This window comes from Ips typographus, linkage group LG7 (assembly GCF_016097725.1).
Source record: "Ips typographus isolate SLU linkage group LG7, UJ_Ityp_2.0, whole genome shotgun sequence".
Lineage (NCBI taxonomy): Eukaryota > Metazoa > Arthropoda > Insecta > Coleoptera > Curculionidae > Ips > Ips typographus.
In genome coordinates, this window is record NC_138428.1 from 6,405,677 (window position 1) to 6,432,113 (window position 26,437).

The following is a 26,437-nucleotide window of genomic DNA, read 5'->3' on the forward strand; positions in this document are numbered from 1 at the left end:
ATGCTAGTTAACCTGGCCTCTTCAGTCTGGTAGTAAAGTCTAAAAATAAACATTTTAACGACGTTTTTCACTGAATTTCGTGCAGTTGTAGTGACACTATAGTCATAGAAAATTCGTCGATCCTTCGCAAATCGTTCAACATTGGTGGGAGCGGATATCTCGATCCGCTGGCAGACTTTCTCTTCAGTCTTCGCCAGTATCTTCAATGTCAACGTCGGAATTTACAATCATAACTTTGAATTGGTGAACGTGATGTAGTGAATGGGCTGTATAATGTAAATATGTTTTTTTTCGGACCCTTTGATTAAAACTCCGGCCTTTTTTATCGTGTATTGTGTGTGAGTGAACTAAAGAAAATATGTGTTTTCTAGATTATTTATGGTTATTGTGTATGGTGTTTTGGTGCTCATTAGGTTAGTGATGATTTTCAATCTGTGCTTGTAATTATTTAAAACACACTTTTCCCCTATTATTTAAAGTTTCAGGGTTTTCAATGTATTAGTAAAATGATTATACATCTAGCAATTTGGTACAAGGTTACTGAGAGACGTCTGAAAGACCTGACACCCAACTAACATTAAAGTAGCGATTTTCTTAAACAATACAGCTGGATTATTAATTACTTAAGACTTGAGAATTAATTAGCACACCTCTGTGTGGCCTGCTATAATGAATTTTAATTGAATTATGTCCGGATTTGGCAATTTTGTACTCTCTCTTCAGGCAGAACTTTTAACAATTCTCAAGGCCCTACAAGATGCGACCGGTTTGCATGTCTGGCCTGCATCCAGGCCGTTGACTTGTTTAGATTAAAACCCGCACGTTTATCGTTATGTAAGGAAACAGCTGTGTTTTTAAAGGATTTTGTGTTATCAGGTTCTGTTTAATGTACTGATGATTTGACCAATTAGAAACTACCCTCATGTGGACTTACGATAACTCCAGTGACCTATATTTCATAATTCAAAATGAATTACTATAATAAGTGTTTCCGATTTTTATAATTTCCTGTAAAACAAGGTTCTATACTAAATTTCAAACAATATTGATGTGATGTCACAAATTGCAATATTATTTGCATCCAAATCAAAAAATTGTTTCAACACCTTTCAGGTTGATAGTGCTTTCAATTTTAAAAAGTTCTTGGATAGTTTAATACTCTGTACAGGCATTGCTGCACATTAACGATTCAAAATGTCCGACAAGTCTTGATATAGCCTCAAAAAGACATTTTAAGGGAAAAACTCAAACTAAATTTTCTAAATGTTAATAAGGTTTATTTTGGCTTTTTAGAATTGTTCCTTTCTATAAAGAATCCAATTACCTTGATGATTTAATTTGTACTAAAAAAATATCTCTTTTTGGCTTGATACTGTCAATTTAGGTTTAATTTTGCTTATTATTAGGGTAAATATTTGAATATAATACAAATTGTGTTAAACGAATTTGCACCAGAACGTGTCACTTTCTTTGATGCTAATTTCGAATTTTACTATGGGGAAACCCATTACAGTAGTGATTTGTTTCAACAAAATTTGAACCACAATACGCTGATCGTAATTACGTCATTAAAACAAATTCCACTCAACACTTTGACGAATGACCTCACAACTTGTACCAGCCTCGGTTTAGGTTCCGGCTAATCTGATTCACGTCCTGGTGGCATAATAAATCATAACGTGAATTTCCGTTTATCCGGCTTCGCACCCACTTGGTTCTATTATACAACGCTGTGTAAATAAAATTAAATTTTTTCCAGGTTCCACTTATGGCCGATTGGAAAAACAGCGTTACGACGGTTGGTTCAACAATTTAGCGCACCCGGAATGGGGTTCCGTAGGTGAGTAAGGATGTTTGTCGGTATCGACTGTTAAACGATTGTGGTATTTAAATCGATACGTTAAAGTGTCGATATTTATCGCACAGGTAAATTTAAAGTAGCTCCGGTCGTTGTCGGTCTAAATTGCTTCTGCAAACAAACGAAAATTAATTAATTAGACTGTCAGGTGTGGGTTTTTTTACCTTTTTTTTTAAAGTGATTAATGGATAACGATTCTGATTAATTTTTGGATGAAAATGTTAATGAAATTTGTTTTTATACCCATTTTATTAAATGACACTACCTAACAAAATTTGGGTAATGTTTGGTCCCAAAAACATGGGTAAAAATTTGTCTAAAATGGACTTGGAAATTTGTCTAAATGGACCAAAATCTTGGGTTAGCTTCCTTTAAGGCTGACCCTCCTAGAACCTCACATTGACCAAAACACCAAAAATTTCTTCTCCTCACTAAAATAGAGAAATAAATATACAGGGTGGTCCAGTTTTAAGTGTCAATAATTCATCATTCGATAGCCAATCAAAAAATAAGTTGACTTGCATTATGTAATTTTTCTGAAAAACGTTTCCTAAGATACAGCCCAACAAATTTCAATTTAAAAAATCGTTTTATAGTGTAAAACTGAACATTCAAGACTTGTGAGAGTCCAAATTTGTACTGAATAGTCTAAAAATGTGCTATTAACTACTAGGAATAGCCTTATAATTCGTTTTCTCAGACTGTCTGTATCTGAAACTGGATTTTAAGAACTAAAAACAAGACAAAGATTGTACATAAAACTCATTTTTTGCTATTAAAAATAATCTAAAAGTTGATTAAAAGGCTAGAACTGACTTGGACTAAAGAGAGTCTATTTTCAGGACTTTGATTGGTGTACAACTCAATTTTTTGAAACAAGACTACAAGCAAATTAAATTTTCGGACTATTTTACTTCTCAAGACTAATATCGTAGCATTTGGTACCAAAATTTTTTACTTTTATTACTGAAGAAACTTGACTTTTGGAAATAGTCTTAAACTCGATTTTTCAGTCTTCAAAAGCACTAAAAACAGTCTGAATCTCTTAGAGATACTACAATTTATTGCACCTATGAGTGTAGAAATTTAATAGTAAAGAAGCTAAGCTTGAAATGACATTTTCAAGACTACGGATAGTGTACAAACTGGCTGTTAGGCCTGATAAGTCAAAAGATAGTATTGAAGCATCTTAAAGCACTAAAAACTCTAGATTTTTAAGAAATACTTGAGTTTTTAGTACTGAGGTGTCTAGAAGTCGATTTAATAGTAAAAAAGCTTAGAATGATATTTTAAGTCTATGGAGAATGTAAAAATTGTTTTTTTAAGTTTGCTATGTCAATAACTTCGATTTTCCAAGCTGAAAGTAGTTTTAAAGCACTAAAAATAGTCCAGAATTCTAAGAAAATGAAAAGCAAAATAAAAAGTACGAAAAGTTAGTTTTCAAGACAATTTTTATGAATCTAATGTCAATGTCCTGTATCTAAGAATATTTTCAAGACGAAAATATTGAAATTTGTTTTCAAATCATGAAAACTTACTTCAAATGCAAATTTTACGTTTCTGATGTCACTTTTTGGTGTTCAAGTCAATTTTTAAGGTTTAAATGTATGAATTTGTAATAAAAAATTGAAGAAAAAGTGGTTTTTTATGTAAACAAGTCAATTTTGAATATTAAAGTCTCTCGATTTGTATGAAAACTGGTTAGAAACACAATAAAGCTTCTGAAATCAATTTTTATCTTTTCTAAATCAATTTTCACAACTAAAGAATTTTAGTTTATTTGGAAACTATGAAAACTGGCTGCAATAAAATTTTTTAAGCTTTTTAAGTCAAGACAACTTTTAAGTTGGGTTGGGTTAGTTTTGGGTCTTTGAACGTAATAACCGAATTATCTCGTAAACGAAGTTTCAAATTAGAATTGTATAAGAGATAATTAATTTTTCATCGTGCAACAATGAATTTAAAAGAAACTGTAATTTTTGAAAAATATCCAAAGACGTAGAAAATAAGGCAAAAACATGAAAACCATCTTCCTGTATCTACGCTTCTGGAGAATTTTGGCAAACGTCATTCATAATGAGTATTAATTTCTAGAGTGCTTGTTCCAAATTTGATCCAACGGTCTGACAGTTATGACAAAAAAAACCGATTTTTTAAAGTGAAATTTGAAGGACTGTATTTTCCTTAGGAAGCCTTTTTCAGAAAAATGACATAATGTATGTTAACTTATTTTTTGATGGGCTATCGAATGGTGAATTATTGACATTTAAAACTGGACCACCCTGTAGATAAACTTAAAAAGTGCCATTTTCCGATTTATTCCAATTTTTCGAGAGCCGCTTCTCACTATTTGCGACCCAAGGAACCCAAAAAAAAACACTTTTAGTCGATGGAACCAAACATTAAGACACAGTGGGTATAGTTTGTGATTGGTTGGTTCTTGACCAATCACAAACTATACCTACTGTGTCTTAACTATTTGTTAGATCGTTTTTCGCATAGGATGTCATGGCCAATCACTTACCAGTAAATAGGTAGAGGAGATCGGTACGTGTAACTACACGTTTTACAGGTATGCACCTGTTAATTTGCTTAGATGCATGTCGGTCAAACGGATTTAACATTAACAAGGTTACGACAGGCGGTTTTATCAGATCATATCTTCACACGCACGCATTAGGAATATTATTAATGCAATTAAACCGCGGATTACTCAACTCATTATTACTGATCCTCGTTACGCAAAACAGATATATCACACTAATTGACGATCTATATGCGATCATGGTTGTGGTGTTTTTACTCAATTCAGCAATTTCCTAATAATTTAGGAGTATTGTTACATACAGAAGGTTCAAATAAGAAGGTCAGAAACACACAAACGTCTTCATTACAGACAGTCATCTGATTCGTCGAGCGCCTCCAGCCTACGCGGATGGCGTTTACATGCTATCGGGCCAGGATCGTCCCAGTCCCCGGACATTGTCCAAGCTCTTCATGAAAGGTTCGGACGGTCTCGGTTCGATGACCAATCGGACGGCGTTGCTGGCCTTTTTCGGTCAGTTGGTCAGCTCTGAAGTGGTAATGGCTAGCGAGAGCGGTTGTCCTATCGAAATGCACCACATCGAAATTGATAAATGCGATGACATGTACGACAGCGAGTGTACTGGCACCAAGTACATTCCATTTTATCGAGCCAGCTATGACAGACACACAGGACAAAGTCCTAACAGTCCTCGAGAACAAGTATGTTCTACAGTCAAAGCCACAACAAAAGCTTGTTGAGTCAATTTGAATTTTCTTCCTACAGTTGAATCGAGTTACCAGTTGGATTGATGGTAGTTTTATCTATAGTACCAGTGAACCCTGGGTAAGCTCCATGAGATCTTACCAAAATGGTAGCTTCCTTACAGACAGTTCTGGAAGGTTGCCTATACGAAACTACAAAAAAATCCCTCTATTCAATCATCCGGTACCGCACATGATGAAAATGCAGAGTTCTGATAAACTGTTTTGTATGTTAGATTGAGTTGGTTGAAACAACTATCTAATATTTGATGTATTGACAGTATTGGGTGACCCTCGGACCAATCAAAACCCAGCCCTGCTTACTCTGGGTATTCTCTTTTTTCGTTGGCATAACGTTGTGGCGGCACGCGTTCAACGCACCAACCCCACTTGGAGCGATGAAGAAGTGTTCCAGAAAGCACGGCGCATTGTTGTGGCAACACTGCAAGTATTGCACTTCCCCCATCCTTCCAAAGTCCTTCCAAGCTAAATAATTGTTTACAGAACATCATAGTGTACGAGTACTTGCCGGCTTTTTTGGGGGAATCACTGCCAGAGTATCAGGGCTACCAACAGAACGTGCATCCGGGTGTGACGCACGTTTTCCAAAGTGCGGCTTTCCGTTTCGGCCACTCTCTCATACCTCCCGGATTGTATCGTAGAGACTCCAAGTGCAACTTTAAAAAAACCGCGATGGGACATTTGGCTTTGCGACTGTGCGCCACCTGGTGGGAGTCGAACGTTCGTATTTCTGTGTGTTCTAGAGAAATGCAGAGTAAAAGAAGGGGTTTTTAGGATGTTTTAGCTAACAACTCGGTGGAGGAGTTACTTATGGGAATGGCCTCTCAATTGGCCGAGAGGGAGGACTCGGTGCTTTGTTCGGACGTCAGAGATCAGCTGTTTGGACCTATGGAGTTCTCAAGACGAGATCTGGGTGCCTTAAATATAATGCGTGGACGCGATAATGGTCTTCCAGACTATAACACTGTAAGTCATATATGTTTTAAAAATTTCAATTTCATAAACATTTAAAAAAAAAATAGATTCGGTCGTACTACGGCTTGGTTAAAAGAACCAATTGGACGGACATCAATCCGGTACTATTCAAGCAAAAGCCTGAACTGCTGCAGACCTTAATTAATTCCTACAAAGGAGATATAAACAACATTGACGTGTACGTGGGAGGGATGTTGGAGAGCTTGGGTCACCCAGGAGAGTTGTTCCGTGCCGTCATCAAGGAACAATTCACCAGGCTAAGGGATTCTGATCGGTTTTGGTTTGAGAACGAAGCCGCTGGGTAAGTTTTTAAATTGTGTGATTAATTGCCGGTATTTCCATCTGCTAATCAACTTCCTTAGTTGTGTATATCAAAAGTGGAGTATATTTGATACATCAATTAGCTAATATAGGGGGATAATAGGAACTAATAAATATGAAACATATGCGCCCAGAAAATGCAAAGCGGTTTGTGCGTCTTGCTAATTCAGTTTGGGTATTTAAATCAAAAAGGAGTTTTTAAAATAGAATTTTTAATAAAATTTATTATATGCATCTGGATGCATATTACTTTACCTAAATAGATTTTGAAGAAATCAATATATAATTTAATATAAATTATAAAAGTTTTCTATAAAATTTAAAAGTTTTCTAAATTGATCGGTTTGTTTGATTTTTTTTTTACATTGAATTTGCATAGAAATTCTGTCAATAATGAAGTAATTCAAAGAACATTTTTAAGATTTTTTAGAATGGATGTCAATCCTCTGTCAGTTTTATAGTATTCTAATTGGTTGCTACATTTTTTCCATTTAAGAGAGGGTTATTTTCTTCTCTAATACATCATACTTTCCTTCCAGAACTTAAGCATTTTTTTAAATAATAATTTTTTACAATTTTGAGAATTCTAAACTGATTTTTCCTTAAGTTTCGTTTTTTTTTTTGCTTGCTAGTTACTGCATCCGTTGTATTATTTTTCTAGATTGGAACATAGTTGGACAAGTACTGTGTCTCTAATAATTACATAGAGACACCTGATAATGATAATTGGTTTTTTAATTTCATTATCACGAAAGACAAGTCTTTCAATTTTTTAAATAGATTGTCTTTGGAGGGCTCATCAGCCAGAGATTCCAAAAAAAAGACAAATCAGAGTGTAGAAATTGGGCTTAAAGGACTGATACTAACTTTTCTTATTAAAAATTGATTGAAATTGTAGTAACATATTTACAAACAAAACCTGTAACCATATTATTTGACAGCTTTATCATATTCTGATTGACAATTGGTTGCTTCAAACTTCCTTAACTTGAATGTCAATTCATATAAACCATTAATTCGGTTCCCAATGGCAATGTTCTGCATTCCTTTACTAATAAACATTTTCCCTGCTCTAAACAATACATCAAATCCAGATCTTTCAATTTTTTTGTACTGACATTAAATTATGTTTTAAATCTGGCACAAACAAAACATCTTTCAATGTTAAATCTACATAACCAGTTATACTTTTTAACATTCCTTCAATATTTCCTATCTCTGTGGCAAAAACTACGACTCTATTCGTAGCAATCTTAAGTGGTTTGTCTAACTTACCAGAATCCAGAATCCAAGTACCATTTAACATTCCCTAGAGCAGCTTCTCCACTGGTCACCATGCATGCAGAGGTCAGGAATGCAAAACCATCCTCCTCTTCTTGGTCCTGGTCAGCTCTGTCCACATTAGAACCCCCATTGTTGTTTTTCCAGCAATTTAACCTTTTATGTCCAGCCTTCCCACAGTTGATAACAGTTGAATTTAAAGTGTTGTCTCTGACCCATATTTTGACCATTCCCTTCAGTCCAACTATGCCCTCTCTTCATATAATTTCCATGAGGTTTTCCTGATCCCTTTCCACGAGTATTAAAAGCTGAACTCGAATTTGTATTCACATAACTATCATTTTGATTCATTCTCTTGACTTCCTGATTAACAAACTCTAATGTGAGTTTGTTTGGTTCCAAAGTTTCAAGAGCAGTACCAAGTGGATCATAATATTTAGGCAAGTCAACAAAAGATGGCAAACAATGTCAGTTTCTTCTAATTTGGCACCCACTGACTTCAATTCACGAATGGTTTCCTCAAACTTTACAAAATGAGTTTCCAACAAGTCACCTTGAGATAGTTTCATTGATAATAGCTTTTTCCTAGAAAATAATTGACTTGCAATTCCTTTGGAAGCTGTGAAGGAATCAGGAAAACCTCATGGAAATTATATGAAGAGAAGGCATAGTTAGACTGAAGGGAATGATCAAAATATGGGTCAGAGACAACACTTTAAATTCAACTTTTTGTGTTTCAATATTCCTCAGTCTGTAGCCCTTATGTGTGTAGCCTATCATAATGCAAACTGTCCCTCTGGGATCTAAACATTTCCTAAAGCTGCTGTGGGACTTCTATTTGTCAGGTAAACTGCACAAAGTAGTGCCTCACCCCACATTTCTCAATTTTTGATTCCAAAATCATTGCTCGTGCCTTTTCAAGTAAAGTCCTGTTCAATCTCTCTGCTTTCCCATTGAGCTGTGGTGTGTAAGGTATGCTGGCTTTAATTTGTATACCTTTTGACCTACAAAAATTAGTGGAATCCCCGGAAAAATATTCCTTTCCATTATCACAACAAAGAGAAGCAATTCTAGTGTGAAGTTTAGCAGAAACATCAGCAACAAATTGCTTCCATCAGTCAAAAACCTCACTGTTATGTCTAATTAGATATACAATACAAAAAAGTGTAAAATTATCTAAAAAGGTGACTAAATAACGTTTCCCATCATGGGTCTCAGGTGTTAAAGGGCCACAAATATCAGAGTGAATCAATTCCAAAACCCTACTTGATTTTGGTTCACTTTTCTTATTTCAAATAATCTGTCAATGACAAAACCTCCTTTTTAATACCAATTCGACAAATAAACTTTCCTTGAAATACGGATACCACTTATATTTGACAATTGATCTTTGGGATACACTTTAGTGACCAAATAGTTATATTTTATGGTCACGAAATACGTTCCTACGGTTTAGAACGTCTTTCGTCGTTGTCCGACACCTAATTTCCAGCCTCTTCAGTCTTCACACTCTTCAGGTGTTAGATTTCTCTCACTCATGCATTTATGCATGGTTTTCTGCCACTCCTGTTTTGGCCTTCCTCGTTTTCTTCTGCCTGTTGGTTGCCAATGAAGTACTCTTTTAGGCCATCGGGTATTTGACATTCTTTCCACGTGTCCGTACCACGTAAGTTGCTTGTTTTCGATATCCTGTGTTATTGCGTCTTCTATTCCCATCCGTTGTTTTATGATGTCGTTTCTTATTCTTTCTCTTCGTGAAATGCGTATCGATCTCCTAATTGCATCCATTTCAACTGCCTCAACTCTTTTCTTGTGTCTATCTGAAATTCTCCAGGTTTCTGATCCATATAGGAGGGTGGTTTTTACCATTGCCTCATAGATATTAAATTTCCGCTTCTTGGTTATTTCTTTGCTCCATAGGATTCCATTCAGAGCTCCGATTACTTTTTTGGCTTTGACTATTCGCTTTCCGATTTCTTTTACATCTGTTCCTGTGTTGTCGAATGTAATGCCCAGATATTCATATTCCTGACACTGAAGGATTTCTTGGCCGTTGTCCAGTTCCAAATTTCCGTCCTGAGTTCCCACACATAGATACTTTGTCTTGGCTATGTTGACTGTTAAGCCCCATTCTCTGTATTCCTCTATTAGCTTTCGCATCATGTACTGCACATCCTCTTTATCATTGGCTACTATGACTTGGTCGTCTGCGAACTGTAGGGTAAACAAGCAGCTATCATCAATTTCTATTCCCATTCCCTGGACCTTTCTTTTCCAGTTTTTTAGTGCCATCGCTATGTATATTTTAAAAAGAGTGGGAGAGACACAGCATCCTTGACGCAATCCTTTATTCACCATAAGCTCTTCAGTGACACATTTGCCTACCCTAATTCTTGATTTTGATTCCCTATATAGTTCTTTAAGGGCTGTTACGTAGGTGTGATTAATGTTGGATTGCTCTAAGACCCTCCATAGTTTTGATACTGGGACTGTATCGTAGGCTTTTTGTAGGTCAACAAATGTTAGGTGCGTTTCCAAGTTTCTAGCACTTCTTTTCTCTATAACTTGTTTTAGAGTAAACACGTTGTCTGTACATGATCTTCCTGCTCTGAAACCGCATTGTTCTTCCTCTTCTTCTCCTTTATAATCCTCTTCAATGAGATCACGTAAAATTCTACCATATAGTCTGCTCAATGTGCTTGTAACCGGAGATGCCCCGATAGTTATTGTAGTCCAGTTTATTTCCTTTTTTGTGAATGGAGGAGATGAGAGCCATTTTCCATTCCTTAGGGACGGAATGTCCGTTCAAGCATTTATTAATAATAACTGTTAAATTTCTAAAGAGCTTTCGAGTTCCCTATTTTAACATTTCGGAATATATCCCTTCTGGACCGCTAGATTTACCTGGTTTAAGGTTCATAACAGCTTTTCTCACTGTTTCCTCAGATACCTCAACTTCCTCTCCTTGTACATTGAAGTGTCTTGGAGACTCAGTTAAATATTCTTGTCTAGATTCCTGAAGTAGGTCTTTGTAGTGTTTTAACCATTCTTCGGGTTTAATCACTTGAATGTTCGCCCCGTCTTTTCCTGGGTTCTTGACAGTTGATATAAATTTCCATACTTCTGAACATTTTCTTCCTCCTATATAGCTGTTAATTTCTTCACACTTCCTATCCCAAGACTCGTTTTTTGTTCTGTTAATTTGCACTCTTAGTTGCCTTTTAATATATTTGTACCCTGCAAGGTCTTCTTCATTTTTTGTAGTTAGCCATTTCAGATATTTTTGTTTTTTTTCTTGAACCATTGTCTCTATCTCCCCATCCATATTATGCCAAATAGTTATTACCTACTTTATTAGCAGATGAAAATACCTGCCCTAAGTCTACTATGTGCAGCATTTGCCTAAATCTCAATACAGTGGGTAGTTTGTGAATTGTGATTGGTCAAAAAGAGCAATTTTTAGCTTGCTGGTTTTTCGTTAATTTTAAAGGGTGCTTATTTTTTTGGTTTAACAGTTTCTTTACATCGAAAGAAATCGCCGAGCTACGCTCAATCACTTTATGGGACGTAATCGTAAACAGTACGCGTATTCCTGCCGATGTCGTACAGAAAAACGTTTTCTTCTGGAAGGAAGGCGACCCCTGCGGTCAACCCGGCCAACTAAACGTCACCCAAATGGAACCGTGCACCATGATTACCGGTTACGACTACTTCGAAGGCAACGAGCTGGTATTTATCTACTCGTGCGTTTTACTGGGCTTTGTGCCCATAGTATGCGCCGGTGCCGGTTACGGCGTCGTAAAGCTACAAAACCGACGCAGAAGACGTCTCAAAATCAAACAGGAAGAACTGAAAAACCAGAACGGTAAACTACCCGTAGATGCGGTGATGGTGCACGAATGGCTTCATGCCAATCATAAACGACTGGTTAAGATGAAGTTTGGTCCTGAGGCTGTGGTAAACGTGACAGGTCGCAAAGGAGAGAATTTACGCGCTGTCAGCTTCAAAACGACAGACTCCGTGCTGGTGGAGGAGTCTTTGGATGTAACGAGCGCCAAAAAACCGATGATATTGTTGCACGTGCCCAAAGACCACGATCTGGTGCTGGAATTCGATTCGGTGGGCGGCAAGAAGAAATTTATGGCTAAATTGGAGCTTTTCCTCAATTCGAATAAGAAGAGTTTGCTTGTAACGCAGGTAGTCAGAGAGCTGATGCTGGCCAAAGCTGAAACAAAGCAGAGACGCGAAAGAAAGCTAGAGCACTTCTTTAGAGAGGCGTACGCTTTGACTTTTGGGCTGAGACCTGGCGAGCGTCGTCGAGGCAGCGATGACTCTGACGGCGAAGTGGTGACAGTGATGCGGACGTCACTGACCAAATCAGAGTTTGCTAGTGCACTAGGCATGAAAACGGACGCGGTGTTTGTAACGAAGATGTTTAATATCGTGGACAAGGATGGAGATGGTCGCATTTCGTTCCAGGAGTTTCTGGACACGGTGGTGTTATTTTCGCGCGGACGCACCGACGACAAACTGCGCATTATTTTTGATATGTGCGATAACGACCGTAATGGCGTCATAGATAAGGTGGAGTTTTCTGAAATGCTGCGCAGTCTGGTAGAAATTGCTCGAACTACCAGCTTGTCTGACGATCACGTCACCGAGTTGATTGACGGCATGTTTCAAGTGAGTATTTAATTAAATATTCTTCTCACGGAGCCAGTTTACCCGTGCATTATGAAATCAAAAAACCTTTTGCATTCATATATGGAAATCTGTTGAAAACAAAAAATGGGAAATCACAACCGAAACAGAGTAGACTCTTCCACTTTTTTAAAGAGGTTCGAATTTAAATTAACAATTATTTGAATTGTAGATGTAATGCTTTTTAAAAAAAACTGACGTAATGTTAAATACACGGCTCTATAAATGAGTATTAACAGAAAGAAACTTAAAAAACCGAAAGTGTGGGTTCCATGTTAAAAAAGTGAAACGCAGAAACTATCTCAGTGTCATCTGGGTGCGTATTCTTGAAACGAAGGAAGTGAGTTATCAAGAGAAAGAATGTGACAGAATCCCGCCATTGTGAGTTTCTCCTGTCACATTCTATCAACACTTCTCTCAAGAATTCCGTTCTTCCGAAAGATGTTCTTTTAGAAACTCACAGTCAAAACGCTAACTATTCACTGCTAAAGCATTCTGGGTGTGTATTCTTGAAATAACCAAAAGAAAGACCTGTAGAATGTGACAGGAACCCGACATTGTCAGCATCTTCTGTCACATTCTATCGACAATTCTCTTGAGAATTCCGTCTCTGCTTTCAAGAATTAGGCCCCTGCATTCAGGATTGGATCTGTCATTAGTTTTATCATCTCAATAGACATAGTCGCACCATGGCATAAATTCTGAATGGTTTATCCTTAAAATAGACCTAGTTAGAATATAATTCAACAAATTTGAACTAAAAAAACGGTCTATTGAAAGCCAGTTCCAGTAGAATTTAGAATGTTCTGGTAACTACAATGTGATCCTAGAGGCCTCTGGCAATTTTAAATAATTTCTGGAAAGTTTAGAACACATATTGAGGCTTCTAGTAATTATTCTGGTTTAGTAGGATTTAGAGGGCTCTGCCAATTCTTGAATGAGTTCCAGTAGAATTTAGAATGCTCTGGTAACTTCAATGTGATTCTAGAGGCCTCTGGCAATTTTAAATCATTTCTGGAAAGTTTAGAACACATATTGAGGCATCTAGTAATTATTCTGGTTTAGTAGGATTTAGAGGGCTCTGGCAATTCTTGAAAGAGTTCCAGTAGAATTTAGAATGTTCTGGTAACTTCAATGTGATTATAGAGGCCTCTGGCAATTTTAAATCATTTTTGGAAGGTTTAGAACACATATTGAGGCTTCTAGTAATTATTCTGGTTTAGCAGGATTTAGAGGGCTCTGGCAATTCTTGAAAGAGTTCCAGTAGAATTTAGAATGCTCTGGTAACTTCAATGTGATTCTAGAGGCATCTGGAAATTTTAAATGATTCTTGGAAGGTTTAGAACACATATTGAGGCTTCTAGTAATTATTCTGGTTTAGTAGGATTTAGAGGGCTCTGGCAATTCTTGAAAGAGTTCCAGTAGAATTTAGAATGTTCTGGTAACTTCAATGTGATTATAGAGGCCTCTGGCAATTTTAAATCATTTTTGGAAGGTTTAGAACACATATTGAGGCATCTAGTAATTATTCTGGTTTAGTAGAATTTAGAAGGCTCTGGCAATTCTTGAATGAGTTCCAGTAGAATTTAGAATGTTCTGGTAACTTCAATGTGATCCTAGAGGCCTCTGCCAATTTTAAATCATTTCTGGAAAGTTTAGAACACATATTGAGGCTTCTAGTAATTATTCTGGTTTAGTAGGATTTAGAGGGCTCTGACAATTCTTGAAAGAGTTCCAGTAGAATTTAGAATGTTCTGGTAACTTCAATGTGATTCTAGAGACATCTGGCAATTTTAAATAATTTCTGGAAAGTTTAGAACACATATTGAGGCTTCTAGTAATTATTCTGGTTTAGTAGGATTTAGAGGGCTCTGGCAATTCTTGAATGAGTTCCAGTAGAATTTAGAATGCTCTGGTAACTTCAATTTGATTCTAGAAGCATCTGGCAATTTTTGGAAATGTTTAAGTAGTATTTGGAGGCTTCTACCATTTTCACAATAATTCTAGAGGCCTTTGGCAAAAAAAGAGTTTTGGTAGGTTTGGTAAACGTCTGTTTATCCATAATTTTCAAAAAACTCACCTTATTTGGTTAAAAAACAATCCTAAATCCTGGTATTCTGTAAACTTTGACAAAACCTTCAAAACAAATGAGTTATTGACATTTTTGGCAACTTTTAACTTCAATTGCGACGTTGCTAGCCGATTAGTAAATTTGACAACGCAGAGTTTGAGCGGGCTGTCAAGTTTTTCAATTTTCATGTTACAGGCCATTCATGGAAGTTTCACCCCCCTGCCGATAGTAAACAAATCAAATTAATTGACATAATTTTCAAACTGACAATGACTGAAATTAAAGCGTTAATCAGTGAATGGTTTTTTGTGTTTGACATTCACTTAGATATTTACGCTTTCTAAAAGTTAACGATAGACAAGGATGAAATCAATAGGTCTGTTCGCAGAACGGAGATTCGTTAAATATGAAGACGATGAGCAGATGACAGAACTATCACACAGTTTTATGTCCCCAGGAATAAAGATCTAGCATTACAATCTGTATCTACAAGAAGGTAGGAAAGAAATAGCATAAGACTGCTCAACACCATCATAAAGCTGCTCACAACAATAACCCAACATCTTTCAAATACAGTGAGCATCAACTGGATGAACTTACAGGCAGGGAACGAAAAAGGTAGAGCGAAGTTCACATTTGTTACTCTGACAAACTACGGTAAAGAAATAAGGAAAGCCAAGAGAAACAGTTTGAGGAGCTTTTGTGAGACCATCATCTCAGTCTCTGCAGCAGCCAGACTGCACAAGAATATGAGACTCAGAAGAATAGATGAAAGCTACACAAAGGAGGAAGAGTAACGAGCTCTACTCTTACTGGAAACGCACGAAGACATTAGAGAAGATGATAGAGAATTATATTAGAACCGAGATACTGGATAGGATGCCTTTGCACCCCGGACAACACGCTTACAGTGCGGGCAGATTAACAGAAACTGCTCTTTTCGTGTTAACCAAAAACGTCCAGAGCTCTAATTCATGAAAGCAGAGATCAGAATTCCGAAGAGAAGTGTTGATGTAATGTGGCAGAAGAAGCTAAGAGAACTAATAATCAGAGGAATATGTCCAGCTATTGGCCATTACCCTTAAAATGTCAATGCGACGTGAGCATTCAACCAATAAAAGCCAACAATTTCCGATTTTCAGTTGGAAACCAGTAGTCGGATTGCGAACGCTCGATTCGAAGTGAGTTGGTATCAAATCGTGATTTTTGTGATACTTTTTGATTTCGAAACAAAGTGAAATATTTGATAAAGCGTTCTCTTTAGTGTCTGACTTGTATCAAGTTCACAAAACAGCATTTACAATCAATTTTGTATCAACCGACTGCAGTTTGAAATTGCCTCTACGAACAGACCTAATATTGCTCTTCCTAAAGTAAACTGGCTCCGCGAGAACTGTACCTGAATTTGGTATAAAAAATGTTTATTCCAGGATGCAGGACTGCAAAACAAAAACTATCTGACCTACCAGGATTTTAAGGAGATGATGCGCGAATATAAGGGCGATTTTGTGGCCATAGGTCTGGACTGCAAGGGGGCCAAACAAAATTTCCTCGACACGTCCACGAACGTGGCGCGCATGACTAGTTTTCACATCGAACCTAGCGTAGACGCAGAGAGGGCGTGGCTCGAACTCAAATGGGACACTCTTACCACTTTCTTGGAGGAGAATCGTCAAAACATTTTCTACTTGTTCCTCTTTTATGTGGTCACCATCGCTTTGTTTGTCGAGAGATTTATCCGTGAGTGTTTTTCCCAGTTTTGGCTAATTGTAGGTCCTAGAGTTGGTTTTTTCCCGTAGATTACTCATTTATGGCCGAGCACACCGATCTACGTCATATAATGGGAGTGGGAATTGCAATCACGCGAGGATCAGCCGCTTCTCTGTCATTCTGCTACTCGATCCTACTGTTGACAATGTCCAGGAATTTGATCACCAAACTAAAAGAGTTCCCGATCCAGCAATATATTCCGCTCGATGCCAACATACAGTTTCACAAAATAGCCGCGTGTACGGCGCTATTTTTTTCGCTGTTGCACACTGTCGGTCATATAGTCAACTTTTATCACGTGTCCACGCAACCTTTGGAGAATCTAAAATGTTTGACCAATGAGGTTCGATTTCCTTCCGACTATAAACCTGGGATCAGTTTTTGGTTGTTCCAAACCATTACTGGTAAGTGCTTGTTTATATATAAAAATATTTTTATGTTTCACCTAATGAATACAAAATACCTTGGAAACTGTGTAGGTTATAGTGTCCATAACGCTCTGAAACCTTTTTGAATATTAGCAGTGGCAGTTTTATTTTAAAAACTTCGTATTCCCTATTTTCTTTTAGATTTTGTCCAGTTTTTACTTTGTCCAGTAGTACCTACTGACTACAGCGCTGCAGTGGGTATGGTCCTAACTATTATAAATCTTTTCAGTGTGTGAAGGAAAGTTTAGTTTCTGTAGAGAAAATTGGCATATTTGGTATCTTTTTACAAATATTTGCTCAACTGAACTTAATTCCTGAAGTATGCTTTTGAAAAAGTAGAAACTTATTTGGGACACTCTGGAACTACATACTTCTAAACTCATCCATCCAGAGATTTGAGAAATTATCCGAAAAACGCACAAATTGAATAATAAAAACATTTTAAAACGGTATTACACGAAAAACTTGATTGCTAATTGGAAAAAATCAATAAAGTTTTTAATTTAACTTGACACTGACTTTCAAATTAATGACAGCTTTCATTGTTACAGTAATACCTTGGTCGCATTCGTTTCCAAGCTCAATAGAGCCAGCAGAGCGTTTTTGACGTCACAATGACGTAATTTGACAGTTGGTTAAATTATGCTTTTGCTAAACTACGTCATCGTGACGTCAAAAACCTTGAAAACGAATGCGGCTCTTGTTATACTTTGATGGTCCTAATTAACCGGTTTGTTATATGGGAGTTTCACATACAGTGTGTCCAGAAAGTATGGAAGAAATTCGATTAAAATTCAGGGAATTATCGTTCAGAAAAATGCTCGATTATTATTTTTAAACGCGCATTTTTTGAGACAAAAATTATATGTACAGGGTGTCCTAAAATTTAAATACGACCTTCCAGTTGACATTTCCAAATGAGAACCCCCATTTTTTGTTGCATTTATGGATTCTACGTAAATTTTTGGATTTTTTTTTTATATAGCATACCCTATGTTGATATTCAGCTGTTTTTGGAAAAATTAGTATACAGGGTGTCCCAAATTTGAATAGCAAACCAAACTTTCAATTTCTTAAATGGGATGACCCATTTTTTATTTGATTTTTGAATTTTGGGCTACTGGATGTAAAATGTCTGTATCGATACTCAACTGTTTTTGCTCTAGCAGCCTTGATTGGCCGCCCCTCAAATCGAGCAGAAATTCCTAATTTCAGCGAAATTTTCCTGCACTTTTCCAGAAAATCGCGAATAACTCGCTTATTTGAACCATCCTGTATATACGAGCCATATAACAAAAGAACGGTAATAAATGGTGCCGTCACGTGACGTTGAGCAAACACGGCAAAGTTTCCCGGTTCGGCCGCTAGAGGGCGTCAAATTTGATCTTGATTTTTTTTGTAGTTTTTGCGAAATATCGCAGGAACTCTTAAGGATTTACCTTTAATGCGATTTTTTGGTACCAGGCACCGTTTGTCCCTGAAAAATTAAAAACAAAAATTGTCAAAAAATTTAAAGGGTTTGAAAGAAAAATTTTTGAATTTTTAAAATAAACCTCTACTGCCTAAATTCCTTCAGATTAATGGTACAAAAATGACGTAAAGTGTCATTTGTAAAAATGTAATTTTTTAAGGGTGCCTGAAAACCGTCAAAAATGACATAATTTCCAGGTCATCCCCAAAAACGGGACAGTTAGGGCAAAATGGGTGTCAAGGTGTTTCAAATTGGTGGCTGGGTACAGAGTGTCTCAAAAAAGCGAAAAACAATTTTTAGTTTTCGGGAATTATCTGAAAAACTGTGTTAAAAACAAAATTGTCACGCCCTCTAGCGGTTAAACTATCACACTAATGACACTTTTTGAATATACCGTTGAAAAGCTTTTGGTCTGGACTGTATTTTATCTTCAGTGACATTTTGTCGTAACTGTTAAAATAATTGAGTTATTTTAGGTTAAAGCAAAAGTTGTTAAATCACTTAGTTTGTGAAGCTTGAGATAATTCATTAGTATACAGAGTGTCCCAAATTTTAGCAACAAATCAAACTTTCAATTTGTTAAATGGGACGACCCATTTTTTATTTGATTTTTGGAATCTACGTCAAATTCTAGGCCTACTTGATGTAAAATGTCGCATTGCGCAAGCAGCGCGTTTTTGACGTCACGATGACGTAATTTAGCAAAAGCATAATTTAACCAACTGTCAAATTACGTCATTGTGACGTCAATAACGCTCTGCTCGATCCATTGATCTTGAAAACGAATGCGGCCTCTGTATCGATCTTCATGTGTTTTTGCTCTAGCAGTCTTGATTGGCCGCCCCTCAAATCGAGCAAAAATTCCTAATTTGAGCGAAATTTTCGTGCACTTTTCCAGAAAATCTTTAATAACTCGCTTATTTGAACCATCCTGTATATACGAGCCATATAACAAAATAACGCTAATATTGGTGCTCTCACGTGACGTTGAGCTAACACGGCAAAGTTTCCCGGTTCGGCCGCTAGAGGGCGTCAAATTTGATCTTGATTTTTTTTGTAGTTTTTGCGAAATATCTCAGGAACTTTTCAAGTTAAGGATTTACCTTTAATGCGATTTTTTGGTACCAGGCACCGTTTGTCCTTAAAAAATTAAAAAACAAAAATTGTCAAAAAATTTAGTCTTCTACTGCCTAAATTCCTTCAGATTGATGATACAAAAATGACGTAAAGTGTCATTTGTAAAAATGTCATTTTTAAGAGATCCACGCATTGAAAACCGTCAAAATTGACATAATTTCCAGGTCATCCCCAAAAACGGGACAGTTCGGGCAAAATAGATGTCAATTATCTCAAAAACTGTGTTAAAAACAAAATTGTCAAAAAGCTTGAATTTGACGCCCTCTAGCGGTTAAACTATCACACTAATGACTTTTTTTGAATATACCGTTGAAAAGCTTTTGGTCTGGACTATATTTTACCTTCAGTGACATTTTGTCGTAACTATTAAAATAATTGAGTTATTTTAGGTTAAAGCAAAAGTGGTTAAATCACTTTGAAGGTTTGTGAAGCTTGACTTTGACGCCCTCTAGCGGCCAAACGGTGCAACCGATTAACTTAAATGAGCATATTTTTGGAAAGCTTACGATCTGAGCTATTTTTTAAATTCAATCACTTTTGGTGGTCAACTGTCTAATAAGCAAGTTAAAGACAATTTTTGGAAAAAGTGCACGAAAATTTCGCTCAAATTAGGTTTTTTACAATTTTTATTTAATTTTCTAAACAAACGTACCGGTAAAGCTATACTTTACTTTTTCAATGCCAGAAACAGTAAATAATTGCTTAATTAGGTGAAACATAAAACACAGGCGTTGTGGAGAGTGTTCTCTGTAACGCCCTTGGTACATAAATGGCTTTTATTGCAGGCCTAACTGGGGTATTACTCTTCGTCATAATGTGCGTTATTATCGTTTTCGCGCATCCGATCGTGCGCAAAAAAGCGTACAAGTTTTTCTGGTTCACGCACAGCCTGTATGTGCTATTGTACGCGTTGTGCCTGGTTCACGGCCTGGCCCGATTAACCGGACCACCACGTTTCTGGATGTTTTTCCTCGGTCCTGGAATCGTTTTCACTTTGGACAAAGTCGTGAGCATGCGCACCCGTTACATCCCGCTCGACGTGCTGGAAACGGAACTGCTACCCTCTGACGTCATCAAGATTAAATTTTACAGACCGCCCAACTTAAAGTATCTGTCCGGTCAGTGGGTGCGGGTTGCCTGCACCGCTTTTAAGGATCGCGAGTTCCATTCATTCACTCTAACATCGGCTCCGCACGAAAATTTCTTGTCTTGTCACATCAAAGCTCAAGGTGAGATCAGTTGGAGATATGTTCTATATGTTTGTTGAGACGAGTTACTCATTTTTTTCTTTGTTTATTGGGTCTTCTGTCTCACACAAAGAAGGTTTGTTGGGAAAATGGAATTTCGCACTATTTTCAACTAAGTTGAAAATAACATTAACCTAGTCGTCTTGTTACCTAAAAACGCTGACGTTTCGGTGGAAAATCTACCACCGTCTCCAGAGAATCTAAATAAGAAAGAACACAACGGCAGAACACAGAAAACAACAACTTAATAAATATTAAACCTGATAATGTTCAATTTGGAACTCTGAGAAGGGTTTTGTCAATAAGAATTGACATAAATTTTGACTTTTGTCATTCCAATAGGAAAGGTTATCTATTGTTGTAGTGAAAGGTGGGTTTTATAATGAAAACAAAATTACAAGAAATTTCAGTTACGTTTGATATGACCAAGTGTTATCTCCTCCTCTAGAATATTTAACCAAGTTTGGTCAATATTAATAGAGGATGTAGCAACACAGGAGTCATGGTTTAATCTAATATATGCACTTTCTTTTATTTTACTTCTTTTTGAAAAAGTTTCTTTGTCTATGATATTACATTTATTCCATTTGACTCTATGATCATTATCAAACGCGTGTTGGCATATATTAGATTTGTGAAAGTCTCCAGTTCTTAAATAATTTTGGTGTTCTTTAATACGTTTTTTTACTCATTAGCTCGCTTCTTGCTAAACATTTTAAATCCCTTAGTAGGTAACACAGATTCTTACATAAAAAACTCTCCTCACTTTCTTGAAAAACTCAAACATATCGACATTGATCCAAATCATATTCTGGTAAGTTTTGATGTTGTAAGTTTATTCACAAACGTCCCAGTTGACAAAACTCTTTCAATTGTTAGATCTAAATTGCAAAATGATTCAAGTCTTGGGGAACGTACAAGCTTAAGCGTAAACAGTATTTTAGAACTTTTAACAATTTGTGTTAAAACAACATTCTTCCAATATGGAGATGATTATTACCAACAAAATTCTGGAATGGCAATGGGTTCTCCATTGTCTCCAATATTAAGTAATATTTTTATGGAACATTTCGAAGAAAATAACATTAATAATTTTAATTATAAACCAACAATCTGGTGGAGATTGATGATGTTTTCACAATATATCCATTCGGTAATGATCATCTCAAACAATTTCTAACTCACATAAACTCAATAGAACCCACAATCAAATTTACAACAGAAACTGAACAAAATAACGAACTTCCATTCTTAGACATTCTAATCAAAAAAGACATAAACAAATTTGAAACAAAAGTATACAGAAAACCTACCCACACAAATAGATATTTAAACTACAAATCCAATCATCCAATAATGGTAAAAAAAGGTATTGTAAAAAGTTTATTTGATAGAGCCAAAATTATTTGCAATAATGAACAATTTAATAAAGAAAAATTATTCATTAAAAATGTTCTAAAAGAAAATGACTATCCTGAAACATTTATTAATAAATGTTTTAGGGATTTAGAACATCCAAAACAATCTGGAAATCAAAATCAAATTTTACCTTTTACTGACCTTTTTATTCCTTACATTCCAGGTATTTCTGACAAAATCAAACGAATAGCTAAAAATCAGAACAATATTTAGAACTCAAAACACATTAAGATCACACTAAACTAAAACAAAACCTCACAATGAAAATGAATCTACAAGAAACGTGATATATAAAATTCCTTGCGAATGCAATCAATTTTGTATTGGTGAAACCTCCAGACCTTTAAAAAAACGTATTAAAGAACACCAAAATTATTTAAGAACTGGAGACTTTCACAAATCTAATATATGCCAACACGCGTTTGATAATGATCATAGAGTCAAATGGAATGAATGTAGTATCATAGACAAAGAAACTTTTTCAAAAAGACGTAAAATAAAAGAAAGTGCATTAAACCATGACTCCTGTGTTGCTACATCCTCTATTAATATTGACCAAACTTGGTTAAATATTCTAGAGGAGGAGATAACACTTGGTCATATCAAACGAAACTGAAATTTCTTGTAATTTTGTTTTCATTATAAAACCCACCTTTCACTACAACAATAGATAACCTTTCCTATTGGAATGACAAAAGTTTTTAGGTAACAAGACGACTAGGTTAATGTTATTTTCAACTTAGTTGAAAATAGTGCGAAATTCCATTTTCCCAACAAACCTTTTTTGTGTGAGACAGAAGACCCAATAAACAAGGAAAAAGTGAGATCAGTTATTCAATTGCTCTACAAAGTGTAACTGAACATACTGTACAGGACCTTGGACTTGGAAACTGCGTAACTACTTCGATCCATGCAATTACAATCCCGAGGATCAACCCAAGATCTTGCTGGAAGGACCCTTCGGGGGCGGTAACCAAGACTGGTACAAATTTGAGGTGGCCGTGATGGTAGGAGGCGGAATTGGGGTGACACCTTACGCCTCCATTTTGAACGACTTGGTGTTCGGCACGTCAACTAATCGATATTCGGGCGTGGCCTGTAAAAAAGTCTACTTTTTGTGGATTTGTCCCTCCCACAAACACTTTGAATGGTTCATTGACGTGTTAAGGGACGTCGAACGGAAAGACGTCACCAATGTACTGGAAATTCACATTTTCATCACCCAGTTCTTTCACAAGTTTGATTTACGGACAACCATGTTGGTAAGTGTCCTTTTATGGTGCGTTTATACTCATTTAAGATGTATCATTTAAGATTTATCATTTATGATTTTTAAGTGCGTTTATACTCATTTAAGAAGTAAAGAAACACATGTAAGATGTAACGAGAACGTTTAAAACACACCTGATTACCATAGTTGACATTTGATAGCTTTGAACACATGCGCAATACGATTTTCACGTAAGAATCCTTACTTCTTAAATCTTAATTAAAATAAAGGGTGTTTTTTTTCGAGGTAGAAAGATAGAACTTCAAGTTGGCATTACTGTTCAAGATGGCGACCGATTTAACAGCTGTCAAGTGATTTATTCTCAGTTTGGTTTGGCAGTTCATCATGAATAGACTCACGCCTGAACAACGCTTGCAAATAGTGCAATTTTATTTCGAAAATAATGGTTCTGTGCGGAATACGTATCGCGCACTACGTCCATTTTATCGTCGACAAAATCGTCCATCAGAGCAGTTAATTCGATTAACCATGGAACGTTTTCGCACCACGTTTACTCTTATTGATAACTCGCATCCCCAGAGACGTCGTACGGTGCGTAGAGCTCGAATCAGATGAGAAAAGGCCACCGCATCATCAATGACGCAGTTTTTAAAACTATTTCTTTCTCCTTCTACAGTTGCCGTCGCATTAGATATAATCAGAGGCGTCCTATTAAAATATTCCCGAAAATATATTGTTAAGCGGTCAAAAAGCCACTTGGCAACGTAGTACGGTTTTTACTTGGACACAATTAAAACAGATGCGGCAGCGGCCAGGGACATTTGGACCTTTTTATATGCTTTTACTAGCAGGCACTCTAAACGGTGTTGCCAAGTTTAAAAAAATGTAGTGGCGGACAGGGAGACTTAGGGGGTTAGGTTAGGTTCCGTTTTAGTCTGGTGTTTTGGTTGTATTGTTGATGGTCGCAGTTGAAGTTCACACAGTGTTATGAATAAAAAACGTTATTTTGTCAAAATGTCTTCCAAAAAGGTTGGAAAGAAAGGTGTTATCATACACAGCCAAGGCCGTGAAATCGTCAGTAACGTCTTACAATTTATGAAGAAAGAAGTAGAAGGAGTTTCCATTCCTTTGAAAAACTTGTTGTCTTTAATTTTCTTTATTAAAAACGACGAAAATGTTTCATTTTACTGATAAAATAATAGCACGCCACTGACTGGCTGCAACAACTTGGAAAGTAACGAGAGAAGCAATATTTAAAGCGAGACGTACAGAGATCGTGACATCATCGATTGATGACGCCTGTGGCCTTTTCTTAGCTGATTCGAGCTCTACAGAAGAAGCTATTGCTGCTGTAGAGCATAGCATTGAGGAAGACCCGAATGAGTCTATCCGCCATCGAGCACAGGAACTGGATCTGTGTCCATCCACTTTATGGACGATTTTACGGAAGGATCTTGGTTTGCGTGCTTACAAAATCCAACTTGTGCAAGAATTGAAGCCAAACGATCATGAAGTAAGGCGTAGATTCGTCGAATGTTACATCCAGAAAAACTGACTGTTTGGTGCGCTTTATGGGCTGGTGGAATCATTGGTCCGTACTTTTTCAAAAACGATGATGGCCAGAACGTTACAGTCAATGGTGATCGGTATAGAGCCATGATTACTAACTTTTTCATTCCTGAATTGAACAACCATGATGTCCAGGAGCTGTGGTTCCAACAAGACGGCGCAACATGTCACACAGCTCGTGCCACAATCAATTTATTGAAAGACACGTTTGGTGACCGCCTAATTTCACGGACCTGTGAATTGGCCTCCAAGATCTTGTGATTTAACACCGCTAGACTACTTTCTGTGGGGCTATGTAAAGTCATTGGTCTATGCGGATAAGCCACAAACGCTTGACCATTTGGAAGACAACATTCGCCGTGTTATTGCCGATATACGGCCACAAATGTTGGAAAAAGTCATCGAAAATTGGACAACCAGATTGGACTACATCCGAGCCAGCCGTGGCGGTCATATGCCAGAAATCATATTTAAAATGTAATGCCACAAGATTATCTTTCGAATAAATAAAATTCATGTCAATCGAATAATCCATCGTTGTTTTATTGCAATTTAAAGTTCTATACCTGGAAAAAAAACACCCTTTATAACCAATTTTCAAAGCCACTTCTTACATGATACATATTATGGGTTAACCTCACTTTTCATTTCTTACTTCTTAGATGATACGTCTTAAATGTTAAATCTTAAATGAATATAAACCCACCATTAATGTGATTGGTAGTTTTTACTACATTTTTATCGTGTACAGTACATCTGCGAGAATCACTTTCAAAGGCTTTCGAAAACGTCAATATTTACTGGCTTAAAGGCCGTCAATCATTTTGGCCGTCCGGATATGACGTCCTTCTTAAAATTCGTTCAAAAAAGGCACAGCTATGTAAGTAGTGCTTGAAGCAGGGTGTTTTAGTAGTTTTATTTATTTTGTTTTATACCAGGTAAGTAAAATAGGGGTCTTCAGCTGCGGGCCACGGCCACTAACTAAAAGCGTTATGTCGGCCTGCGATGAAGTCAACATGGGCCGCAAACTTCCCTATTTCATTCATCACTTCGAGAATTTCGGTTAAATTTTCAATGAAACGAAATCACACTGTATAAATACCGCTACAACGATATTGTGATTATTAAGTTGTAAATATTTGTAATTTTTAAATTAATTTTTGTTAAGTGTATTTATATTATTTTTTTGAATAAAAGAATTGAACCAACAACTGTTTATCTAGTTGCCATTGTGAAAAATTGTATACAGGGTGTCCGTTTTACGAGCTCAACCATGGGGATTTCTTGATCATTTGAAGAGATACAAAGTCGGTTAAATTAGGGCAAAGATGCGCATTTTCGAGCTTTGTAAGATGTCGTTTTAAAAATTACAAAATTCCTACTACTATATATACAGGGTGGTCCAGTTTTAAATGTCAATAATTCACCAATCCATAGCCAATTAAAAAATAAGTTGACATTCATTATGTCATTTTCCTGAAAAGTGCTTCCTAAGGAAAATACAGTCCTTCAAATTTCTGTTTAAAAAATCGTTTTTTTTTTGTCATAACTGTCAGACCGTTGGAGCAATATTGATCAAATTTGGAACAAGCACTTTATTACACGTTTTTACGGTCAAAGATCCAAAACTAACCCAACCCAACTTAAAA

General features: G+C 36.5%; 1 protein-coding gene and 2 long non-coding RNA genes across 3 annotated transcripts; 2 read left to right on the forward strand and 1 right to left on the reverse strand.

Annotated features, from left to right (window-relative positions):
* Positions 1–25,999, forward strand: Duox (dual oxidase). Its single transcript, XM_081984057.1, has 15 exons — positions 1–413; positions 1,760–1,840; positions 4,755–5,104; positions 5,169–5,373; positions 5,428–5,594; positions 5,651–5,887; positions 5,942–6,133; positions 6,190–6,443; positions 11,260–12,427; positions 15,947–16,256; positions 16,316–16,690; positions 20,108–20,551; positions 22,862–23,250; positions 25,540–25,668; positions 25,727–25,999. Exons 1-15 carry the CDS (start codon positions 359–361, stop codon positions 25,853–25,855), a joined length of 4,485 nt encoding a protein of 1,494 aa, XP_081840183.1. The 5' UTR covers positions 1–358; the 3' UTR covers positions 25,856–25,999.
* Positions 2,104–4,775, reverse strand: LOC145732037 (uncharacterized). The gene is made up of 2 exons (XR_014178928.1): positions 4,383–4,775; positions 2,104–2,289 (listed from the first exon to the last, which is right to left on the reverse strand). It is a non-coding gene; the product is annotated as an uncharacterized LOC145732037 (long non-coding RNA).
* Positions 23,273–25,316, forward strand: LOC145732036 (uncharacterized). The gene is made up of 2 exons (XR_014178927.1): positions 23,273–23,814; positions 24,557–25,316. It is a non-coding gene; the product is annotated as an uncharacterized LOC145732036 (long non-coding RNA).
* Positions 26,000–26,437: the final 438 nt, after the last annotated feature.